The sequence below is a fragment of the Alligator sinensis genome, unplaced genomic scaffold (assembly GCF_000455745.1).
Source record: "Alligator sinensis unplaced genomic scaffold, ASM45574v1 scaffold366_1, whole genome shotgun sequence".
In the NCBI taxonomy this organism is placed as follows: Eukaryota; Metazoa; Chordata; order Crocodylia; family Alligatoridae; genus Alligator; species Alligator sinensis.
The window spans coordinates 664,684-689,390 of NW_005841851.1; the positions used below are offsets into that span (position 1 = coordinate 664,684).

Consider the following 24,707-nt stretch of genomic DNA (forward strand, 5'->3'; position numbering starts at 1 on the left):
GTTCATTCTTGGAAAACTTTATATTTAATAACTTGCCTCAGATAGTTGTCTTTGAACCACTTCAGAGCTGCTGGCTGAAAAATCCTAGTTGTTTGCCCATCGTTACTGTAAAGGAGGCCGTGAATCACCTTTTAATGAAATTATGGGATTTTCAGATCTCCAGTTCGGGGTTTTTAAAAAAAACAACAACAAAAAACATGTTTTTGATTGTCCTGTGTTCATCTGCCTTGTGAAAAGCAGAACTGGTTTGTATTGTAACAAGTGCTCTTTCAATAAACTTTAAAATACTCATTAAGCGTCTGACTCATTTCAGTGACAATGAAATGCTCAGTGGCACACAACCTTACCTGTAGACTTGTCCCAATTTTCATTTTCTTTTGAGGGTTTGTGACCCATTCTACTTCAGTTCAGTCAGTACCAAGCTATCCTGGTTTTTGCTGTAGCATTACATAATGGACAAAAAGCCTGGAACCGCATTTGTTTTGTCCTTTAATATTATGAAATGTTATTTATAATGTAGGAAGGACATGGGCTGTAATCCTATTATGGTCCCATTGTGCAATCATCTCTGCCATTGCCATTGGTTTAAATTCAGAAGAAGAACAGCAGGGAATTGATAGTTCACTTGTTGACTGGAGAGTAGAGAAGCAAAGTTTTCCCATGTTATATGTCAAAGAATGAGATGCTAAAGTGCAAGAGACATGTCTGTACTTAGAGCAAACCCCATTCCTCAGACCTTTAGAAATGCACTTGAAAATAGAGAAAAGTTTTAAGGCTTTTTTCATGAGCTGTGAGTGCTATTATAAATACATTTTTTTTCCTCCAGTTAAAAGATTTCTCTGAGATGATGCTTTCTACAACCCTGACCCTTAGTTTGTTCTTCCATTGTAGAAGAGCCATAACCGTTACCTTAGTCCAATCCTTCCCCACCACCCAACCAAGCTGATATTCATCCTTGCATCCACTATTGAAAGCAAGCTGCCTAGTAGCTTAAACATTAGAGCAGTACCAGCTGCCAGAAAACAGGCGCATCATACCAGACTTATTTAATTGGTGAAATGTTGCCATTTTCCTCTTCTGATTCTGGGAAAACAAACCTGACCTTAATCCACTGTTTTAAAAATAGCTTTTTCTTTTGGTATTATAGGGGTAAGAAAAAAAAAAAAGATGATCTGCTATAATAAATGTTTGCATATCTAGACAATTAAATATAAAAAAACTATGATTCACTCAAGAGGAGTCAAGGGTGCTACAGAAGAGGGAAGACAATGAATGTGGTTTTTTTTAATCTTTATACTCAACTAATATGTTGCTTCTTATCCTGCAGCCTTTAAGCATCTTTGAAAGAATCAGAATAAAGATTCTGCCCATCTTTGATACCTACAGAGTTGATTTAATGCACCATGGCAATGAATATTGTTTGAAATGCACCTTTCCTGGATCCTTTTCTTCTACAGCATTTTCTCTGCTCAGTACATAACTGCTCAAATTGAGGGGTGTAGAAAAATGCAGGAACTTTTTATTGGTATAGAACTATACCTGTATGTGCTGTTAGGATGTACCTGGTACCTTTACATGCTCCTGCAGCAATGAAAGTGTAGCAAAACCCTTGTAACCTTAACCCTGCTTCATTCAGGGTTAAAGTTGCCTGATTTAGCTCGCTTGTGTTGCTCTAGGACCATGAAGATGTAACCCCATAATGGCTGATACAAGATCCTGAGTGGCTTAAAGAGACTTGAAGATGCATCTGTCCATAGCCTCCGTTTCAGATCTTCTCTAAAAGCTCTTGAATTCCAAGAAAATAAATCCTACTCTGTCCTTCAAATGTTTCAATATTTGAGGAGCTTGTCTTCTCTCAGACCTCATTACATAGCTCCCTATCTCCTTCAAATGTTACAGCCTTATCCACTTGGTTGGGGAAAAAAAGACTTTATCTAGAGGAGGTGGCTACCTTTGTGTATTCTACATTGCTCAACGTAGGCTGACACTTCCCCACTTCCTTGCAAAAATATCCATCCTCACAGATTAGAAATCTAACGACTTCAAATTGGGCTATTTTAAGAATAGATGTCTAGATTCTATCTACAGGTTTTTTTGTTTGGTTTGGTTCTTTATTTTGCTTGTTGGTTTTTGTTCCTAATGGGTTAAAACTTAATTATTAGCTCTACCAACTGGACAGAAGGATCCCACCTTTTAGCTATTGCTAATGGAGTAATCTCAGCCAAAGAATGTCACAGCTACAGTTCAGGATGAATCGATGTACCGAACTGAAAATTTAAGTAGAAATTTAGGGACTTAAAATATGACCCAGAGACAGGACCTGATGTCCTTTTATAAAGAGCTGAGGTTCCTTAACGACCTCAAGTGTTTAATATCTTTTTAGTCAGCAGCCACCTTCCTAATGCCACCACACTGGGACCTTCTTTCAGTACCTAGAGGGAACAGTGCCACCTTCTGAGAATCTGAGTCTGTTCCTTTTGGTACTGGTTGTGCTTTCAGATCTCCTGTTAAAGTACTGACCCAGCTAAAAACTGCTTTGAGGGTCTGATTCAATTGCCTGGGATTTTCAGGTGAACTAAGATTATTTAAGTAAGGTTTAAACCAAGATAATATGTTCCCTTAATGCAATAAGGGAACTATGTAGTGCTGTCCCTTTCATTACTCTGGACATAATAATTTGTCACTGCAGAAAATGCGTTAAAGAGAAGAGAATGAATCTGGGGTTTTAAACCTTTCAGTGAGCCGAGAGCAAGGTTTGAAGTGCCAGATAAATGGCTTGAAATTCTTCTGAAGGCGCCCAGTAATACCTTGATCAAAGAACATGGCTGTGGAAAATGCCTTTCCTATCGACTACAAATTCAAGCAAAATAACTCTTTATGGGAATTAAAAAGTCGATTAAGTTAAGCAGGAATAAGATTTTTATTGCGGAATAAATATGTCCATGCATGGCGTGCAGTTACTTGAGAATACTTTGTTCCTGATTAACTGCAGGTGCTCAGTATGTAAAGACAAGTGCTGAACTGCTTCTTACCTAGAAAGAGGGTTTCTCATCTAGGGGTGTTCTCTGCTGTCCGTGTCAGTGTATTTAGTTGTGTCAGTTCCTTTAACTTTTCACATCACTCAGCCCCTCTAATATTTTTGCATTTGGAAAGTAGGTAAGGAGACTTTTGACCTTTTTGTTAGGTCCTTGCCAAGTTCATAATCTCTTAACATGTTATATATGTGGCTTGCTTTCAACCATTCAGTCTGGTTGTGGGAGCAGGAGAAGGTCACATAAGCAGAACCCAAGTCAAGTCTCACTGGAAGATTTTAAAAAACCCCATAAAATTGGGTGCATGATTCTCTAAGAGCCTTGTTTTAGTACAGCATGAAGACGGTTTTGCATTTCAGTGCAAAGCCACTCTATTCATGGACTATTGTGTGCTGTAGTCAGCTTATTTGCTTTTCAGCTTTCTATATGAATTATCAAAATAAGATCTTTGGCTCTTTAAGATTCTTCCCTCAGTTTCCACAGTCATTCTCCCCATGCATGCTGTGGTTCCAAAGCAGACCGGGACTGTTCAAACCAATTTTACTTGATGCTGCAACTTTCCGTATTGGACTCTCAAAAATTACATAATTACTACTCCCATGCCTCCTGTTATTTCTGAAAACCAAATAAATTTAGGACTAGAAACAGTAGTTGCTTCACATTTTCTGCAGCAAATTTTCTTCTACAAAGACATTATGTTCCTTTAAAAGTCAAAGCTCTTCTCTTCAGTATAGTATCAGATGTACAGGTGAAAGAGGTGCACATAAATGCGTGAAACCCCCTCTCATTGTTGAATAATCCAGTACAGTAGAGCTGAGCCTGTGTATGCATGTGGAAAATTGTGTGTCTGCGCGTAGATGGATGAGATGAAAATACTCATTTGTGGAGTGCAGGAGGGATTGGTGGAGGCTCTTGGCGCAGTTTATTGCAGCCCTCTAATCCTCGAGCTCTCACTTATGAGAGTCATGCGTGGTCTGGGAGACAGTCTAGAGACTTTGCTGGCTGAACACTGTTGTTTTTAAAAGACAGCTCCAAAATTTTAGGGGAGAAACTGTAAGTGCAGTGGCATGACTTAAAAAAGGTCGGGGGGAAACTAGCCCATCCATGTGTTCCATGGCCTTGCATGAGATAAGTCAGAGTTGCTGAAATAAACAAAGCTGTGACATAAAGGGAAGTTATCCTGCGTTATAAGTGATTTCCCCCCCAAAAGAGGAGAACCTCAATATTAAATGCCAGTAGTAACTGCCCCCTGACTTTTCAGTCCCATGCCAATATTATAGTGGCTTTTGCACTGTCCAGCAGCCTTGTGCCATATTTTTTATGTCCTCAAAAGAGTATATGTTCCAGGGAAGAGCTACGGAAGTAGAAGAGCAAAGCCTTTTGATTCTAGTTAAATCAGGCAGTTTTGCTCAACTCTTCATGATTAGCAGCTTCGATATTGGATTTTGTAAGAAAAACTCTTGCCTGTTACACTGTTAAGCTTCTGTTTCATCCCGTACCCCAATTGGCATCTGCTCTAAAGCTTGAGATGTAGGATTAAATGCCCACATGATTCCATTTAAATTCTTTGCATCTCCATGAATGGTAGGCAGTACTCTCTCTTTTATTGGGCAAGCCTCTGCACAGAGTTCTCTGTGAAGTTACTTAGATACACTAATTTTCCCTTCTTGCAGTGTTCCTCATAAAGGACTTTTGGGAGAAATTTTCTTCCTTCTGCTGCTGCACGCTTCCACGTTCCCTCTCCTCCAGTCTGGTTTGCAGCAATATACTCAGACTTGGTTTGTCCAAGCAACTCCTTTTTGGAAGGAGTAACAGCTTAAACATTTTCCACTGAGATCTTGATCTTTCCCCAACACACAAAATAATTGGAAAAATACTCTGTACTTATATTCCTGATCCATTTTTGTGTTTCGTGAGTCTCTGTAAATCTGGGGCATATGTGAATTTTTCACCAAACGAGAGAAGAGCGGGGTGGCAGAAATGTCTGGTTTTCTTAGCAATGGGATTGGAATGTGCTGAGAATTAAACTTGCTTTTGCCCTAGATGCAGTCAGTCTCTTTATCTAGTAAAAACCATTACATTATTTTCCTCCCTTGAGAAATCAAATATATACATGATGGAGGATTGCATTCACATGCAAGGAAATGGGAACGTTTTAAAAAAAGTAGCTTCATTTTAAATCATAAAACTAATTCTGCATCAAAAGATAAAATTCTGCAATGCTTCTAACCCTTTACTATATTGATTGAATCAAGATGGACCATCTTTCCTTTCTATTCCCTTGTTGCCAGACTATACAATGTACAGCACAATACAGAGATGTTCAGAGAATAAATGTGTTTCACAGAAATGACTTATTGAGTAGTGCTTAAGCTTCAGAACCCTTCTTTTTAAGCTTATTCATGTTGGGATTTTTTTGGTTTTTTTGTTGTTTTTTTTTAAATCCTTCCAAGGTCATTAGGTTACTTTATCTGACCTGAGGATTTTCTTTTGTAAGTATTTGTATCAGGGTGAAATTATGGGCTGTCCATTTGTTAGTCCCAAACACTATGCAAAATGTGCTTTGTTAACACTCATGGCGATATTACAATAGAGAAGTAATACCAACAAGTATTCAGATGTCCTCTGGATGTTCCAACTTTTCCTCAATTAAGAAGAAAAATAAAATCCTTCTGTTATTGCATTGGATATATGGACATCTGATTAATAAGCAAAACGAGTTGTAGTTCTACTGGCCTGTCTTGTGGATACACCCTTCATCTTTTCTTTCTTGAAGGTTTGAGGGGGAAGGGGGAAGTTGATTGAAAAGCTTGTTGTGTTTTTTAATTATTTTCTGGAGCAATCTGATCTCTTCCAGTTGTATGGAAGTGTCTGTCCACATGTGCTGTCTCCCTGTGTCTCTGTCACTCCCTCTGAAATGTTCATGTTTCTTTGGCTGTCTCCTCTTCACTTTCGTCTGTCCTTCTCCTACATGGTATCTCCTCTTTCCCCACAGGACTATGAGAGCAAACTGCAGGCTTTGCAGAAGCAGGTTGAGACAAGATCCCTAGTTGCTGAGACAACAGAAGAGGAGGAGGAAGAGGAGGAGGGTAAGCTTTAAAAAAAAGAGTGTTTTTAACTGTTTTATTGGGGGGGGTAGGTTTTCTAAAACTGGGATGGGCATCCAGCAGCACGGGTGCCACAAGTGACATTGTTGACACTGGATTTGGACCCTGCACCTATACCTTTGTTCCGGGCAGGCACAACCCTCAGATTGACCACAGGACCTGCCAGTTGATAATAGGCAAATTTATTGATACAGAGTGATAACAAAAAAGCAACGATACAAACAGTCAAACAATTCTGTATCTACCAATCCTAGGACTGTCATTAGAGTCCAAGTACATCTGATCAGGATGCAGACTCCACTCTGAGGCTCTCTCTCTTAGGTGTCAGCAGTCTGGAGGTGGGATGCTGAGGCCCACAGTCCCCCCAGTGGGGTGCATGACAGGCTACTGGCATGCCCTTGGTCCATGGTGACCTTGGGGACCCTTCCTGAGTGACAGGGATAGGGATGGAGACCCCTCTCAGGGAGCAAAACGGGGAGGGGCAGAGGGATGGGACAGAGGGAGGGATAGGGAGGGATGGAAGGGACCCTTTGTTACTCTCAAGTCTCTGCTTTTGTGTTCTCCTTCCCCTTGAAGACTCCTCACCATGGCTATCTTTGGTTGGTTGTCTCTCTGTGGTCTCACATGTCCACATAGCCTTCTGGGCCTTCCCCTAATTTGGTTTGTTCCCCCAAATCCAGGATTTAGGCCCCCCTTCTCTCTGAGGCCTTGTTGCTGGTGTCACTTATCTTGTGTTATGGGACAGTATGGCACATACAGCCTTTGGTTCCTAGGCTGTGTGTCCTTGTTGTGTTAGACAACCCTTCTTCCTTCAGGGCCATAAGAAGCTGCGTGTTCATCTCCCAAGCTCTTTAGAAATTCATTTAACCCCAGCTGCCCATCTTAACAAATGTGTATATCTATACCTAGAAGCCAATTCCCCAAAAAACAGGCCTTTCTAAGCCAACAATGTGGGCAGCCTCCATGTGTTGCTTGTGGCAAATAGGCAAAAAGTCAAGGAGCAGAAAGCAGAGCATCAGATCAGGCAAAGAGCACAGGACCGGGAACGGGAAGTGGAGCAGCAGATCAGAGTGGTACTTAGGGAGGATGCAGGGCTAATTTGTGGCACGCCTGTCAAAAAGGGTGGCCTCTACTGTTCTAAAGGAAGCTGCATTATAGGGACATTTGCTGGAGCTGGAAATAGAATTTTAGAAAATTGTGAAACAATGGGCAGTCCCTAAAAGTGCCAGTTTGAGACTTCTGGAGATTGAAATTACTTATCTGTAGAACAGTTCTACATTAGCAGTAGGTAAGCGAACTGGATCCAGGACTCCCAAATTCATGTAAGCCAACCCCGTAGCTATTGGATTGGAATCGGCATTTGTTTGGTGGTCTTGAACTGTGAGACCCCTCCATGCTTTTTCCTTGCTGTATTGTATGGTGGTATGGTTGAGTGATCCAGTCGATGCAGAGACTAATATCTGTTTTATTTCTCCATTTTTGTATTCTCTATTTTTAAGCAATGCTAATTACTTGACAGTAACCAGAGCACTAGCATTTTTGGTTGAACTGCTCCAAAAGCTTGACTTGTGTGTACCTTAAGTTTCCTATGCTTGGCATAAAAGATTAGAACTAGTTTTACTCATTGAGCAATGGAATTCCAATTTCATCACTTCAGAGAAAATGATGAGAACATGATGAGACTGTCAAGTGTGATACCACCTTTTTTGTCTGAGTGTCTGGGTTGGAGGGAAAACTGCTACCTTTGACTCAGCTGTTCCTTTGCTTTTCCCAGTGCCCTGGACACAACATGAGTATGAGCTGGCCCAGTGGGCATTCAGGAAATGGAAGTTCCACCAGTTCACTTCATTAAGGGACCAGCTCTGGGGCAATGCTGTCTATCTGAAAGAGGCCAATGCCATCAGTGTGGAGTTGAAGAAGAAAGTAAGTGTGTGCAGAGCATCTTGTTGAATCTCTTGACTTGCAAGTGTGCACTCTGATAATCTTGCTGTAAACTAGCAGAGATTTAAATTTCGCTTTAATTTTGCTTAGCTCTTTTTCTGCTGCATTGCCATTTAAACTGTTCCAAGACTCATGCCATATTATAGTTACCTCTATGAATTGAAATAGTATTGCTTGCAAACTGTTAATCCATTCTTCTGACCTTCATCCTCCTTATGCTGCCTCCCTTACTCACCATTCCAAAAGAACCCCATTAGAAATAAAATTATTTTTTCTTATTCACCTTTAACCCCATGCTGGGTTGTATATCTTATCAAAAGTGGCTTTGATTGGATTGGATTCCCATGTCTTCGTGAAACTGCTTTTTTGGGTTCCTTTTATTAGAATGAAATAGGACTCCTATTTCTAATATCTCTGTAGTTACAGACATTATTTATATTCACAGAATGTAAAAAAATTGGTTTTCTCCATTCAGGTGCAGTTTCAGTTTGTCCTCCTGACAGACACACTGTACTCCCCTCTACCCCCTGAGCTTCTGCCACCTGAGACAGAGAAGACCCGGGATAACAGAACTTTCCCTCGGACGGTGGTAGCTGTGGAAGTCCAGGATCTAAAGAATGGAGCAACACATTACTGGTCCCTGGAAAAACTGAAGTATGTAAATGTTATGTCAGAGTGAAATTTAAACCAAGATGCATGTGGCTGCTGCCCACTTGCCAATATCTCAGTTGGCTCCCTTGTTTATTTGAGGCTCTGTTTCAAAATTACTATTTTTCTAAAAGCCTTGCTAAACTTACCCCAATTCATTTCTCTACCTTAATCTCTTCCTCCTCTATTTGCCTACAACCTGGGGGTTTTTTTTGCCTTTTTTTTCGCCTAACCCTAACACTGTTGGACAGAAATAAAAGATGTTAATGGGTTTCCATGGGTTTCTCGCAGTGTTCACAGGTTTCCTGGGTTTCTGTTTTCATTTTTGTGACTGTATTCTGCAGCATTGGTTTTTTTGCACTCTTAGGCTGTGTTCAGATGAGCGCAGCCGTGCAGTATGTGGTGCTGCAGACACATCTGTGATGCCACATACCACGTGTTCAGTTGTTCTCTGTGCTTTTTTTCCCGTTGGTCAAAAAAACCTGCCCAAAAAAGTGGAGCGCCGCTCAAACCAGAGTCTGGTTGGATGGAGCCGCACTCTGGCTGCCAGCCAGGTTCTGCGCAGCAGGATTACCACTGCTGCAGCCCCCGGAGGTATCTAGGACCTCACATAAGGCTGCTGGGGCAGGCCAGTGTTGGCCCTAGCCTCCCTTACCCAACCTGGGGTAACCTGCATGCCAGAGGGCACATGGCACAGGCATTCCCTGGGGACAGCTAGCGGCGGTACAAGGTGTGCTAGTTGTCCCCAGGGAACCAAATGTCCACGCACATGTGGACACGGGCTTAGGGTGCAATTCAAGCATTTTGTAATGTCTTCAATAATCTTTCTGTCCTTGTGAGTTAAATAAAGTTTGTAGCGAGATCTGTTCACAAAAATACCACCACTTTTGGAGAGAAGCGGAGCATCTGTTTAATAGTGAGCAGAAATGCTAGAGGCTAATGCTGGGTAGGAGATGCAGAAAGTGCCCACTTGACACTTCAGGAAGAACTTGTGAAAATTTAAATTTGACAAAGATGAATTTACTCTAAATGAGATGTGTTGATTAAGGACCCTGGTTGGTCTTGCATTTTGCCTTTCATCCAGCAGTTTTGCCCCAAAAGATGGCAACTTGGGCATCACGGTGATCTCTAACATTATGTTAAATGTTAGTACAGTAGAGAACCTGCCCGTTCTGGCTCCTCCTCTCTGTGTTTTTCTTCTCTTTGTCCATTTAACTCTAATGCTTTTTCCTGTTCCTGTGGTCAACCTGCTTTCCCCCTTGCAGTTGTGCTTTTTTTAAATTATGAACTGAGCACCAGTGTTAGTGTCCTGTCAGTAAGGAAATTTTAAATGCAAAATCTTAATTGTTGTGGGGGCTGCTTTTTTCTCTACAGGCAGAGGTTGGAGCTGATGCGGGAGATGTATGACAGGGCTGGAGAGATGGCATCCAACACACAGGATGAGAGTGAGAGCACAATGACTGGCAGTGACCCCTTCTATGATAGATTTCACTGGTTCAAGCTGGTTGGAAGGTATGTGATGACAATCCCATCTGCTGGTATGTTCACCAACTTTTGTCCTTGCTAGGACAAACTTTGGACTTCAAATCAAGTTTTAAACTGCATAATCAATAGTGTCAGCTGTGTATATGGTCTCTCAGGGATTGGTGATCTATCTGGTAGACCCTTCTGATTTTCCATCCAAACACTGGTAAAAAGCAGGAAGTGCTGTTCAAAATTTTCTTGATGCAGGTGTGCAGCCTTTCCAAGTCCAATTTATTTGAATTCACCCTCAATTAGGTCTAAGCTTTATTTGTGAAAAAGAGAGCTAGTTAAGCATTGTGTGAAGTGATTGGAGTAGTGCTCTTGAGAGGCTGAAGAGTTGTGGAAAATCCAGGGGGAAACTGGTCCAGGACTTCATGTGGGCATGATGTTCAAGTACTGGTCATCATTTTGGGAAGATTAAACATCTAGTAAAGAGATCTTGGAGGCTCTTTAATACTTCCTGAGACTGAGCCGCCTTTTTATTTAAAAAATAATGGTGGAATAACAGGTTATAGCTTCGTTACGTAAAAGCATAATAGCATTATAAATAACCATATATGGTCACACTTGTTTGTATTCCTGTTTCCTTTGCTTTCTGCTCAGTCCAAGGACCTCTTCTTCCCCTAACTCTCTCAGCAATTCCCTTCCTCCCATCTCACCCCAAATGATCTGAAGCTCTTGCTTGCTCTTCAGCTGAATTCCATGCTGATGGCAGCAGCAGAGTGTTGAATGAAGCATTCTTCTCCCCTTGGTGTGTTAATTAAAGTTGTTCCATTAACTGATATCTAGCTCCCCCATTTTCCACGGCTGCGTGAATGAGCGTCTTGCTGACCGCACACCCTCCCCCACTTTCTCCACGGCTGACTCCGACATCACTGAACTGGCCGATGAGCAGCAGGATGAGATGGAGGACTTTGATGACGAAGCCTTTGTGGATGATACCGGCTCCGACGCTGGAACCGAGGAGGGATCGGACCTCTTCAATGATGGGCACGACCCGTTTTACGACCGGTCCCCCTGGTTCATTTTAGTGGGAAGGTTGGTGAGGTTACTGTGAGAATGGCCAAAAGGGACCAGCTCTTGTCAGAGACTGCAGAGCCTTCATCTTATAGTACAGAGATCATTGACCAAACGCATCTTTAAACTGCCATATCCAGAAATAGGCATTTATGGAATTTATAGATTCCAAGAATTATAGAGAAAACTTTAAAACTCATCTACTAGGTCTACTTCTGGAAAACTCTTCAGACATCCTCTGCTTAGACTAGGTAGAATGGACATTCCAGGTTTGAAAAAGAACCCATCTCAAGGGCTCTGCCTGAAATAGCGGTGAGGTGGTGTTCTTAAGCAGAGGGCTTAAGAAGTTTTTGAATTCCCCATAGCGTAGCGAGTGTTTGATGTTGTTAAAAACTTGTGAACTGGTGCTTTTATGCATATTTAAAGATGCTAACTCCTATCTATACAACACGTTATATGGAATTGAAGTATCATGTCAGCTGCCTGTTTAGCATGTTTTAGAACATCAGCTAAATTCCTTGTCCAGATATGGCTAAGGAGTTATCTGCCAAATGCCAGGAAGTTGTATCGAAAATGCTTACTGCTTTTTCTGATTCAGCTAGTTTCTATGATGTGGCGAATGTGCACGCTGGCCAGCTCACTGATGGAGAAAACTGAATTGGGTATTGAGCGTCTTAACTTAGTCAATGGAGGGGCCTATTTTAAAGGTTGTGATTAGAGCTCAAGCTCCTGGACCCACTCTCTTTAAAAATGGTTATTAAAGATAGAAGGGAGCAGACAAGTCCTCTGCCTGTTGAGACCTATGGTACCTTAGTGCTCAACACTTGAAAGCCACACTTTAAAACTCCTGAGTTTTCAGATTACTCCGTGTCATACAAGCTAGTAGGTTTTGGTGTCCAGTTTTCTTAATTGGCCTGTTTAATTGTTGGAAACCACCTACTGCATACTTGCTGAAAATGTTTTCTCGTACAGTGCTGGCATATTATGCCATTGTGTATATTCAGTCAGAGTAGGTCCGTCAGTGCTTGGGAAAAACTTGAGCTATTCATCTTCATTTCACAGTTATAGTGTCCAAACTCCTCAGGAAGCACTCCACAGCCTGAGCCACTGCAGTGTATAAAGAGATCACTTGTGCTTCCTTGCCATTATGTAACTTGCTTCCTGTGTCCACATATAAAAAAAACCCACTGAGTATTGCATCTGCAGGCATGTTTATGCAGTTGAGAAACGGTTCTGAAGCCATGTCAATTGTCCCTGTTAGAGCTTTATTTCTCACCATTACTTTTAATGAGTAAAAGTGCATTCATAGTTCCCTGAATTTCCACGCGGTTTGTCCAACTGGCATCTGATTCTCAATCCATTCCCTTTACCTATAGTTTAAATGGGATTATTTTTATGCTGCTCAGAGCTGCAGTAATCTGCAGCTGAGTTATGACTAAACCATGCAAAGAGGGTTCTGTAGCATCCATGAGCTAAACGGATTTCTATTCTTTAGTGTCTTCCAGTATGGGAGTTCTGTTTTTGTGCACTCTCTATAGGGCAGCATACTTAACCAGGTCCAATCCTATGTCCATCGAGACAGGCATTGTCCCCCAGCAGTGGCCAGTAATGCATGTCAGATTGAAGCAAAAGCCCCACTATAACCAGCTGTGCATTGCTGTGTGTAACGAAGGGAGTACAATGGAATAACAGGTCTTACCTGTGCTCACCGCTGATGCAAATATGAGGATGAGCCGGTGACATTTGTTGTTTAGTTAATCACCCAGCCCTTATTAAGACAACTGCAGCATTTCATTTTCTGTGGTGTCTGCCTTTTAACAGAACTGTAGTTCTTTAAAAAATAAAACAAAATAAAGAGCTGATCCCTTTAGCCATCTCTTCTGGCATGCTGGGATGTCGTTACAATTCTGACTCTATTTAATGGTGTGACCCATCAAATATTGGATCTATTTTGTGGGAGCGGGGGAAAGGGTTACGCTGCATTTTCTTTAAATCCCAAATCGATGTTGTGTTTATTTAAAGAAAAAGCGTCATGACCATTCTGAGTTTTGTTGGTTTTTATGTTTTGGTGACGATTTCTGTTCGTTAAATTTCATTTCTGGTTTTGTTGTGAGTATGCCATTTTACCTCACCAATCTTTCTGCTAATACCCTCCCCCCTTTCAGTCTGCTGGGCTAAGGTGCAGGAGGGACATTTGCACGTGGGGGTGACTCAAAGTGGAACTGCTCTCCGAGGTGTGGGGAGGGGAGAAGGAGACCCTTAATCACGCATCCACCCCACTGGATCCAGTAAGTCCTGTGGTGTGATGGGTGGAACAGCAGTGAAAGGTGGAATTGCTGCCTAAAAACAGCTCTCCTCTTCGTACAGCCACAGCAACCAAAGTGTGCTGTCTTTGCCACAGAGGATATCCAGCTTTTCCTTCACCAGACAGGAAGCTTAAGCTGTTCCGTTCCATACTTGAGGTTCTTTGTGTGCTTAAAAACGATTGCCCGCAGCTAGGCAATGGGATGGAGGCGAGTGGAAGATGAGTCATGTATTTCTTCTTTGGGATTTATCATTTTACCAAGGCGACTCTCCAATTGCAGCTACCTCCTAAGGCTGACTGTGTTTGCTATCCATCCTGTTGGACCGTGGCTCCAAAATATGGGCCACGCATATGTCAATAACTGTTTCCTTTGCCATGTTGAGATGGAGTGGTCCGGTAGCTCTAGCTTTAGAGGAAGAAGGCCTTTGTAGAGACTGTTTGTATTAGTCTGAGAGCTGTCTCGTACTATATACACGCTGACACAAGGCTGAACCAGATTCCTGTTTGGAGGCGTCTCTTTTCCCTGGGCTTGAAATGGGATTTTTGAACTGTGTGCATTGCTTGATGACGATGGTAACCTCCATATCTTCCTGAGCTCGTTTCCTGGTCCAGTCCGTGTGATTGATTGCAACTCATTTAGTACGTGTTGTTTTGTTGTGTTTGTTTGTTTGGGCTGCTTTTCCTTCAAATTAGCACCACTTGAAAATTTTAGGCTAAAAGTGAAAATCTTTTCTTACAAGAAACAAGCCTTTTCTTTTTGTCACTTCAGTTTGAATCGCTCCTCCCCTCCCCTGTTTTATGAGTGTTTTACCTCACTTTGAAGCAGACTGAAAAGGAAGTAGATCCTAACTTCATTTATTACAGTGTTGAGTTGCAGTTGCTTTTCTGTTGTATATTTTTGTTGGCGTTTTATTTTGCTGCTCTTACAGCTTTATTAATCCTTCTCTTCTGTATTACATTTCGTTGTCACTTTGTTTTAAGTAGAGTTTTCATCTCTTTTAGTTTGCAACTGATACCTGCTTGACCCCTCCTCATGTTAAGGGAAACACTTGTTGAGGGGAGGGGAATCCAGGGAGAGACATCTTTACCTTTTTCTCTAGCTTGGGTTTTTGACTATGATCACAAGGAATTAAGCTAAATTTTTGTTCCTGTGCCCAGTGACCAGCTTGTATAACTGAGGGTCTGGGCAGGAGCAGCAGGGCACCACGTTTCTCTTCCATCTTTATATTGGGCCTCCAGGCTTTCTCCCTATGCCCAGAGAATGGTAAAATGCTCTAAATTGGAGGAGTAGTTGACCTTGGCTATAACATCCAGTGGAGAAACACTGCTATGTGAGTGACCCATGCTCTAATATAGGTCACTCAATTCATCTAGAATCATCTGATAGGAACACCCAAGCAGTTAAGTAGATTTCTAATTTAGTGATTGATAAGAAGCCTACTATTGGGAGTGTTATGTACCCTCCCAGAATGCTTTCTTTAAAATCTCAGACTTCTGCCTCTACCAACTCAAATTACTCCACTATTTTCTCCTTTTCTGGAGGACTACCCACAGACTTGATTTGTTGGACTCCTCTGCATTATTCAGCATTCCACTTTAATCGGGGCTCCTCTTCCCACCCTGAAGTTTGCCTTTTTAAGCGAGTCTTTTAAGTACAAAAAATTGAAAATGAACTTTCTAGCATAACTGGTTTATTTAAAGGATAATTCAGGTGAGGCAACAATAAAACATGTTAACCGAACTGCGCTCCCAAGTTGTTTTAAATGTTTTATGTTCTAATAAGTTTTGCAGTGTATTCTAGTATTGGCCCCAAATACTGCTGTGTTCACCGTGCTGTAAGCTGCAGTGTTCTGGACCTTTTTCTCCAGAATATTTTGGTGCTTTTATTACAGGAGAAGGAAACGTACAGCATTCCAAGATACCTCTTGGTGGGGAATACTGTACTTTCCAAGATCCTCAATAATGATCTGCTGAGAAACTCAAAAGATGGTTATAATTTGGGAATCTTGATAATTAACATATATATGCAGTATAATAAAGTATGCAGAGAGGAGAGAAAATGCTCAGTCATAAATCTATTTTATATGGTGATTGTGCATATTAAACTAAAATGACTTATGAAGTTGCCTAAACACAGTCACTTTCCTTTTAATTTGTAATTTCTAATGATCTCTAGACTATGCTTCGTAGCATGGAGAGCTTTCTAATGACACTTTACATGCAATAGATTCTCTTAAATTTTCAGTGTTGCTAACAATTTTATTTACAATTGTATTGCATCTAAAGTCATCTTTGATACGGTGGCATCTTAAATGTTCCCTTTGTGTGTTCTTTAACTCACTAATGTAGACATGTTAGCTCCAGCCACCTCTGGTTTAATGTGTCTGTGTTTTCACATAGTTAGCTTTGACAGTGCTCAAGGAACTCTGTACGGTCAGAGTACAAAAAGCAGTACAGGACAATGTTTTGTGGTCTAGCAAAACTGCAGACAGTAGGCTGTGTGAAGGCTTGCGTGTCCTGTTAGCCAGTCAGTCCTGATGTTCTTACAGGTGATAGCCTAATGCTTTTTTTTCCTTCCTATTACCAGGGCATTTGTATACCTAAGCAATCTGCTGTACCCGGTGCCCCTCATCCACAGAGTAGCGGTTGTCAGTGAGAAGGGGGAAGTGCGAGGATTCCTGCGTGTGGCAGTGCAGGCGATTGCAGGTAAGAAGCTCAAAGTCTGCTTTGGGCATCTTTTCATCAACCACATTTCTTTTTTTAATGAATGGGCACCACAGATCAGATTTATCTATATAATTTTTCAAAGCACGGTGTTAATCTGTCTAGCTGGGGTTGCAGGATAAAGTAGGACATTCCTGTTGCTTTCCAGGAGGAAAATGCTTTGATTTTTAAGGGGAGGTTGGGTGGGAGGGAATAGGCAGCTGAACTGCTCCTTCCTTTGACTGATTTAGCCCAAGTCCTTGGGAGAAGGGAGGAGGGTATCACATTTTCTGCATGGCTAGTTCTCTAATCTGCTATTTGACTGCTAGCATTTTGTCCTTTTCAACTCTGGCGTGAGCAAGTCGAGGCTTATGCTTGCTGTTTGGCCATGCACTATCTGTCTTGGTGAGAGCACAAGATGCTTCCTGTAATTTATCTGTCTTTTCTAGCAATGGCAAACTTCCAGCCTTTGTCTGTTGTCTTAGGAAGGCAGCCCTGGGGGCTTCATTCTCCATGGGAACATGTGATGAGGTCTCAGACACTGAGTCTGGGATTGTCTCTGGCAGGGGCTAAAATGGCAGATGAAATGAAATGTGTTTAAATACATCCAGAAGTTTACTTCTAGCCTGGCTAGTTCTTCTTGGCATTGACACTAATGCATCTAAGTGGTTGATATGAAAGAGCAAACTGTAGCAATTAGGAATTGATTTTGGAACATCTCTTCAAATTTGGCTGTGGGTTTGTTTGGTCTTTGAGTGAAATTTCTAAAGGCATTATCAGCCTTGGGCTCACTTCTATAACATGCATTTACTGTTGGAAAATACCTTGGCATGTAACTGGGCCCTCTTCTTGGCAGACTCCACAGAGAGTCCCAGGAATGAATGGGTCATACAGACAGACAGCCCCTCCTGGCCAGGGTCTCACATGGTGGTGGAGTCATGCTGCTCACTCTGTATGTAGAGGATCTTTGTCTCCAGGACTGGTAGACTGGCAGTTACTTAACCTATTTTAAAAAGCTTTGGATTGTTTTTTCCCCTATTCTGTAAAGCTGCTTCTTTTATTGGGTATTCTTTGGTGGCTGGAGGTTGTCATTAACATACATCCGGTGTAATTCCTGGAAAGAGCATGAAAGCTACAGGTCCTGGTTTACATTTAGGTGAATGAAGTGGATTGATAAAAAATGATTCTGAGCAGCATTATTTTATGCATCTTTGTCTCTAGCAAGAATCCCCTATAGCGAAGGATCTGGAGGTGTGGTGACGTGGATCACTGGAGTTAGCCTGTGGACAGGAACTGAAAACTTCTGCCAATAGGTTCACAGTCAACTCTCTGATTAGGTTTATGCAATTCCAGTTGATGAGACTTAAATTTTCCTTTCATTTCTATTCTGTTTGGTCATTATATTTTCATGGTATTCATTCACTTGGCTCATAAACTGGCAAGTGTACAATAAAAATCAGTACCACATAGTTCTACACCTATGAATTCTGCACAGGTTAGTGAGTATTTATTTAATTGATAAATTAGCCTGTATTAACAGTGGGCCCTTCTAACTTATTTTGTTGGTCTTTTCCATGCCCTTCTGCAAGGCCAGTGTTTGGGTAGTTCTCTACTTTTCTGGCACTTGCTCCAGTCTAGTATTACATAATTCCAGAGACTTCCCTAACTTGACCATCAAGTTTACAGTCTCATCCATCTTGCCATAAAGGGGACTTAAATTTTTCCTCAGCGGTCTGGTTTCTTTGTTTTGTAGCTGATGAAGAAGCCCCGGATTATGGATCTGGCATTCGGCAGTCTGGCACAGCAAAAATCTCATTTGATAATGAATACTTTGATAAGGTAAAAAAATCTTCAGTGTCTTAATGTTTCTTGGAGAGGGAAGCAGTGTGTCCAGTTCTGAACATAGACTGGATAATACAAGAAAGAAGGGCTGGGGCTGTTGGGAACTGCATGGCTTTGTCACCTGAAGCGTCTGTCTTTCTTTTTTCAGAGTGACTTTTCTTCAGTTGCAATGACTCGATCTGGACTGTCATTAGAAGAACTGAGAATTGTGGAAGGGCAAGGCCAGAGCTCAGAGGTCATCACTCCCCCAGAGGAGATTAACAGAATGAATGATCTAGGTAAGTAAGCAAGACACAGTACCATCTGGGACTCGAGGGGACCAACATAAGTTCATTGTAATTGAATGTGAAGAATGGTTTTGAGTCTCATTCCATACTGTGCTACAGTCTGAGGGATGTTGCCTCTGATGGGGACAGGAAGGTACATAATGCATAATGTGGGGATTAGTTTTTCAACTTCGTTTTGTGAATGATGACATAGCACCTGGAGGGAAGCTTTTGAGTCTCAGTTGCTTCAGAGTTTTTGCTGTGCTGAGAGGTTTGAGTGGTTGGAAATCTCTTATTCAAGGTGGTGTTAAGTTAGCAATGGCTGTGTGCATTTTCCTGCTTGCTACTTCAAATCTGTGCCTGGGGGAGAGAAGAACTCTGGTTAAAACCTAGATTTAACTTACCAGCTCACTGGTGATGAACCTGGCACCTAATTTGGGGATACCACAGTTTCCACAGGAACAATACAGGCTGGGCCTTTTCCACTGTAGGATTGTTCATTCTTCCTGTGTGTAGCTTTGATGATAGTAGTCGCTCTTGTGGTTCTAATACAAGTAGATTGTAAGGGACTTGGGGCATAGGTTGTCTGGCCTAATGGTTACATTGGGGGAAGGCAGGGGCCGGGTCAGAGTTTAGGAGCCACATTAGCAAATCTGGAGGGAAATCCAGGGGCAGAGTCTACAACACAGTCCAGGGTGAGGATTTGGGGATCAGATGCTGAGTTACCAAGTCCTAGGGATAATTCACAGTCCCAAGAGCAGAGCCTAACTGGAGTAAGGAGCCAGGAAACAGATCCACAGGGAAATCCAAGGCCAGAGTCCTGGAGCAAGCCGAAATCAGGAAAACCAGCAGGCTTGCCACAGCAGACTGGGTCAGAACTGTTGGCTGGCCTGGAGGCTGCTGCTACAGGTTGGAATAAGTGGGGGGCCTGAGCTCCAAGCAGCCAATCAGGAAGCCAACCGGTTAACTAGCTGGGAGACAGATCTCATCAGCCAGAGACCCAGGCAGGTCTGGGCAGTCTGCTAGTCCTTGACATGGGTCACAAGAACTCGGGTAGCTTTTAGCCATGCACTGCTCTCTGCATGGTTAGAGCATAGGCTTGAGGCTTTCTTAACCCTCCAGCCTTCACCAGGTCTACTGCAGTTGGGTTACTGCACCCGTTGTTTAAAACAGCTGGTTAAAAGGTTAAAACAGCCCTGGGACAAATGCCTCAGTCCCTCTTCTATCTGTAACACAGGCTTTCTGCCACCTGAGCTGTAGCTCCTTTGCAATTCCATGCAATTCCCGTTCATCTCCACAATTTGCTGTTTCCATCAAATCACTTTTCAAAACTGGTCACAGAACAGTGAAGAGTTTGGAGTTTGTGTTCTGGGAGCCTGGCAAGTGGGGGGCTTGACCCCTCCTGTGTGGGAGGGAGCATCTGTTGATGCACTAAATTGAGGAGTTTTGTGTGGTTGTTGGTTTGTCTTTAAGACCTGAAGTCGGGCACTTTGCTGGATGGGAAGATGGTGATGGAAGGGTTTACTGATGAGGTTGGCGACCACCTGAAGCTGGGCAGCGTGTTCACCTTCCGCGTGACAGTGCTGCAGGCCAGTGGCATCCTACCAGAATATGCAGACATCTTCTGCCAGTTCAAGTAAGGACCAGCCCTCAATAAGAAGGGGAGGGCTTTGGCAGGGTAAACGGCATTTTCTCCTCAGTAGCTGCAGCTCAGACTGAGCAGCTTCCAGGGGGTCATTATGACAATAGCCTCTTGCAAAAGTCACAACCCAAGTCCTGCCCTGAACAAACCTCAGTCTCGCAGCAATGTGGCATCTAGGAGCAAAGCCTCACAGACTGAATTACAACTGAACAGCCAGTTCTTCCTCTCTTGTCCTACCATGCCAAAGTTTTGTAGAGAAGGAGTCTGAAGTCCTCCTGGTGATGGGTGCTGTATGAGATCAATAACACCCAGCAATTCCTTATGTTGAATAAATTTATGTCTCACTTGATAGATGTTCAGGCCCTATAAAGTCTGTATGCAATAAAATTGGATTGTGCGTATACCTAGCTAGGATCAGAAAGGCTGGCAGCACAGTACATCACTTAGATCTCAGCTAAAGCTTTGTTTCCATTTAGATGTTAAATTAAGGACGAAAAGGGAGGGTAGTGGATACATAAACCAACAGAACAGGGGAAGAAATGCAAGGCAAGCGGTGGGGCAAAAGGGGGAACCCTGATAAATTTGCTTAAATGGCAGCCCAGGAGAGTAGAAATGTGCCGTTTTCTCCAGGGTTGGGCTAACATGCAGAGCAGGTCTTGTTCATTTGAGCTGTTTTATTTGTTTTTAGCTTTTTACACCGACACGATGAAGCTTTCTCCACTGAGCCTCTCAAAAACAACGGCCGGGGGACTCCACTTGGGTTTTACCATGTTCAGAATGTAAGTGAAACTCAGCACTTCTGTATGAAGAATGAAGGACTAGGGGAGGATCCTGCCTAAGTTGATTTTAGCACTAGGGAATACACATTGTCTTCCTGTTAGCCTACTCAGTCAAGCATGTGTAGCAAAGGGGGAGGGCGCACAGAAGAGTAGACAATAGGAGGAGTGATCAAATGGGTGATGTAATCCCTAGTGGAGAAAATAGAGCCTGTTAGTGGTGACTGAATTACAAAGCCTTTTTGCAAGGGTGTGGAGTTTAACCCTTCTCCCCACCCCTTCCTGGTTCTGAATTCCTTGTGCGCTCACTCCTCTTATTAGGACACAGGAGTGTGCAATAGAAGCAGCTGGAAAATTTAGGAAATAGAAAGCATGAAAAACCCTGCCCCTGCTGCCAAATTAACTGAAGAGTGGGCAGCTTCATCAATGAATGACGATCTTGTTACAGTTACCTTGTAGCTGCATCCTTTCCTTACCTGCTGTGTACCTAGTTCAGGGGGTTTCTGTTTCTCCTGCAACACCTGATGACATTTTTAACATCTTAATAAAATCAGGAATGCAGCTCCTCATGGAGTGACACACTTCAATTAAGCCATCAGTGTCTTGGAAAAGACACATGGTTCCCTGGTCTCTCTTTGTGAGGCTGCGGGGAGGCTCTCCTTGTCTGTTTCTTTGCCCTGATGATCTCCTCTTCCCTTGCTTGCCAGATTGCTGTAGAAGTGACAGAGTCCTTTGTTGAGTACATCAAAACCAAGCCCATTGTATTTGAAGTCTTTGGCCACTATCAACAGCACCCTCCCCACCTTCAGGGACAGGATCTCAACAGGTATTGGCCATTTCCTCTATAAAAGCTCTCTGTGATAGTGCTTCCTAGTAGAAAGGATCCTGAATGTGGGGATAGATATCATACCCACCTCTCCTCTTTGCTTCTGGAGTTCCATACCTGGCCTCGATATTCAGGCTGTGGACCTGGCCTAAGCAGCCAGACTTCTGCTGGCCTGACTGTCATTTCAGAGGCTGAAGTGTGATCCCAACATAGCTATGGCACCAAGGTCCTTTGTATAGATGCAGCTTTGTCAGCAGAACTGTGCATTTACCTGAACAGCTTGTTTTGCGTTTGAAGAGTGGGGTTGGCAGAAGTTGTACAGCCAAGCTGGGAGCACACTGGAGGGGCAGCATGAGGGAAGCATGGGGGTGGTAACTGTTGTCTCTTTCCGCAGCCCTCCACAGCCCTCCCGGCGATTCTTCCCTCCCCCCATGCCACTGTCGAAGCCAGGTGAGAATGAACAAATTCTTCACATCAAGCTGTTCCTTGTGTCTGTGTGTCTGCACTTGCTGCTTAAAAATAAGGGTGCAGAGGACTAAGTGTATTCAGTCGGTTATGGTTGAGCAAATGAAATGGAGAGCACTGTGGCAGGCCCCAGACATTGTTCATTCCCAGGAGTTCTGTCCCGACTTCACCTCAGAGCAATTGTTTCTCGAGTCATGCCAGAAGTGCAGTCACGTGTATGAAGTGTCCAATCCATCCTCCCCGATTTAGCTAGGGAACCATTACGTGTGGCTACTGAGCATGTGTCCCGGGATTTGCTTATCTGTTAACCCATCTGCCTTTGCTTTCATTAACACTCTTACAGTGATCCTTCCATTTTCTTTCGTTTAATTTACTTGTGCATGTTGACCTCTTTCTTTTATTTTTTGTCCTCCCCTCCCATCTTCTTTCCTTTCTTTCTGCTTGTCTCCATGGCCTTTTTTCCCCCCTTGTTCCATTCCCTTTTCAGACCATGAGAGAAAAATCCAGTTGATTAGGTATCTCATGTCTGGCTATGTAAACACGCATGTGCTGAACGCGCTGTCTGAGCACGCCCACGTGCTCACGTACTCTGCCATGGCTGCTTTCCAGGACGGGGCTGACCAGCTGCCACCTTTTCTCTTTCTGCCTATTCCCAGCTGTCAGAGCGAGCGGGCTCCCAAACGAGATGGTTAGTAGCCAGATTTGACCTTTGGTAGATGTAGAAATATCCCACACTCTGGCTCGAAAGCAGTTCAGCCCCATTTATGCCCTCTGGTATCCCGAGTAGCTGGTAGTCCTTGTAGTGGGCAGATGATGCAGCATGGATGTGCTGATGCAAGCAGTGTGTGGGGAGTCTGCATTTCGGGGTTCTGATCCTACCTCTGTCATAGTTACAGTGACATTGTTCCTGCCACGGAAACTATATCTGAATCTCCATTTTCTGATCTGTAAAATGGGAGCAGCTGCCTGCTGCCTTGTGTATGTGCCCATTGATACCTTCAGAGGAAAGGTGCTTTAAGTGCTGAGTTTTATAGGAGGGTGTCTGTTGAAGCTCCCCTTTCTTTTATCTGTCCAGCTTGGTCACCTCACCACCACATCCTAGTGAATCCTGGCTTGGGTGGTCCTGCTGTTTCTGAATAAATCCACTCCTGGCTGCCAGAGCCTCTGGGAACATTTAAGATGGCTCAGCCTACATATTCTTAAACCTTCATCTATATTTGTCAGATGTTCCAGTGCTGCCAGATTTTTCTGGCCCCAGCCTCCAGTGACTTGTGTGCTTTGTCCTCCTTCCCAGTTAACATTGTCAACGTCCAGCTGTCATTAGCTCACGGATGCTATACGCACAACTGCAGCTGTTATGCTGGTGGCATGGGTAGATGCGAGACAGTGATGGTGACTGTTTTGGTTATGAATGGGAGATAGCAAGTGATGATAATGAACCCGTTGCTTCGTGTAACGCTGATGTCCTGCTGTATCTGACTTTGATCCCTGTAGTCGAGTCTGTGCCCATTCTTTTGGGTCGGCTGTTTGCAGCTAGCTTGACATGGAGCTAGAGGCAGAATTAAAGTAACAGCTTTTGAAAGAATGATGACTTGCTCCTGTGTGCATGCACTGGGACATGTGCTAATCGCTACCCATTGAGCTGGTTGTGCTTCCTCCATTGAGGGATGTAGTTGGGCCATGATGGAAGTGGCAGGAGACAAAGGCAAGAATGGGAGAAGCTATAAAATGCTGAGGCTGGTCTTCAGTAAAGGAGGGCATGGGAATAATGCTGTAGGAGCAGTTGACTAAATGTGTTAAACCAGGTGGAATGATGAGGAAGCTGCAGAGCTGCATGCAGACGAGAGAAGCTTTCACAATTTTTCAATACCTTTCCTATTCCCAGGAGTAGAACAAAAACAAAAAAAGGCAGAGATAGCTGGATAGAATGGTAGCATGAAGGGGTGGCTTGAGGGGGAGGAAAATGGAAAAAGGTTAAGTCTGATTGCTATCTTGTGATCCCACTGTAAAGTACTGCTTGTCTCTTCATTAGTCATGAAAGGAGCTAGTAAGTCTGACAGCAGAACTGACAAGCCTGGAATAAAGGGAGCCACCGAGCTTGATTCTAGGACCTTTTGCTCTGGAAGTAGTCCTGGCAAATCTCCTTAAATGTGCACCTTGTATCTAAAATGGCAGAGCTTACCACTCTGTTGCTCTTAACCTCTTCAGTTTAGTGCACAATCTAATATACCTTCTGGTGTAACATATAAAGGGCATCAAACCTAAATTACTGCAGGAATCTCTGGGATCTTGGCCTTCTCTTTTTCATGAAGGATCCTGAACACTGAAGGCGTGCCGGCAAAGATAAACAGACCTAGGCAGGCCCAAACTCCAAGCATGCAGGGGCTGAAATGGGTCTCCCTGGAGGTCAGAAAGGGTCTATGCAGTGTAGGTGTTGTTGTCTTGAGAACATAATTTGGAGATACTGGCTTCAGTGCTGCATCTGAAGGATTTTAAACCAAATGCAAAAAAAATAGCCTATTTCTAAATTTGGATGTTTGAGGTGGCGCAGGACTCTCCCACTCATGGATCCACAGAGGTTCTATTTATAGTGAATTTATCCTTTGTGGAAAC

At 43.0% G+C, this 24,707-nt stretch overlaps 1 protein-coding gene across 1 annotated transcript in view; it reads left to right on the forward strand.

Moving 5' to 3' along the window:
* KIF1B (kinesin family member 1B) overlaps nt 1–24,707 on the forward strand; it is a 143,192-nt gene that overhangs the window by 96,757 nt on the left and 21,728 nt on the right. Inside the window, exons 21-32 of the mRNA XM_025212245.1 lie at nt 6,028–6,121; nt 7,914–8,062; nt 8,556–8,734; nt 10,103–10,240; nt 11,042–11,290; nt 16,162–16,280; nt 18,031–18,116; nt 18,268–18,397; nt 19,859–20,021; nt 20,716–20,806; nt 21,511–21,629; nt 22,024–22,079. Of these exons, the coding sequence (XP_025068030.1) occupies nt 6,028–6,121; nt 7,914–8,062; nt 8,556–8,734; nt 10,103–10,240; nt 11,042–11,290; nt 16,162–16,280; nt 18,031–18,116; nt 18,268–18,397; nt 19,859–20,021; nt 20,716–20,806; nt 21,511–21,629; nt 22,024–22,079 (1,573 nt within the window). The remainder of the gene's footprint in view (nt 1–6,027; nt 6,122–7,913; nt 8,063–8,555; nt 8,735–10,102; nt 10,241–11,041; nt 11,291–16,161; nt 16,281–18,030; nt 18,117–18,267; nt 18,398–19,858; nt 20,022–20,715; nt 20,807–21,510; nt 21,630–22,023; nt 22,080–24,707) is intronic.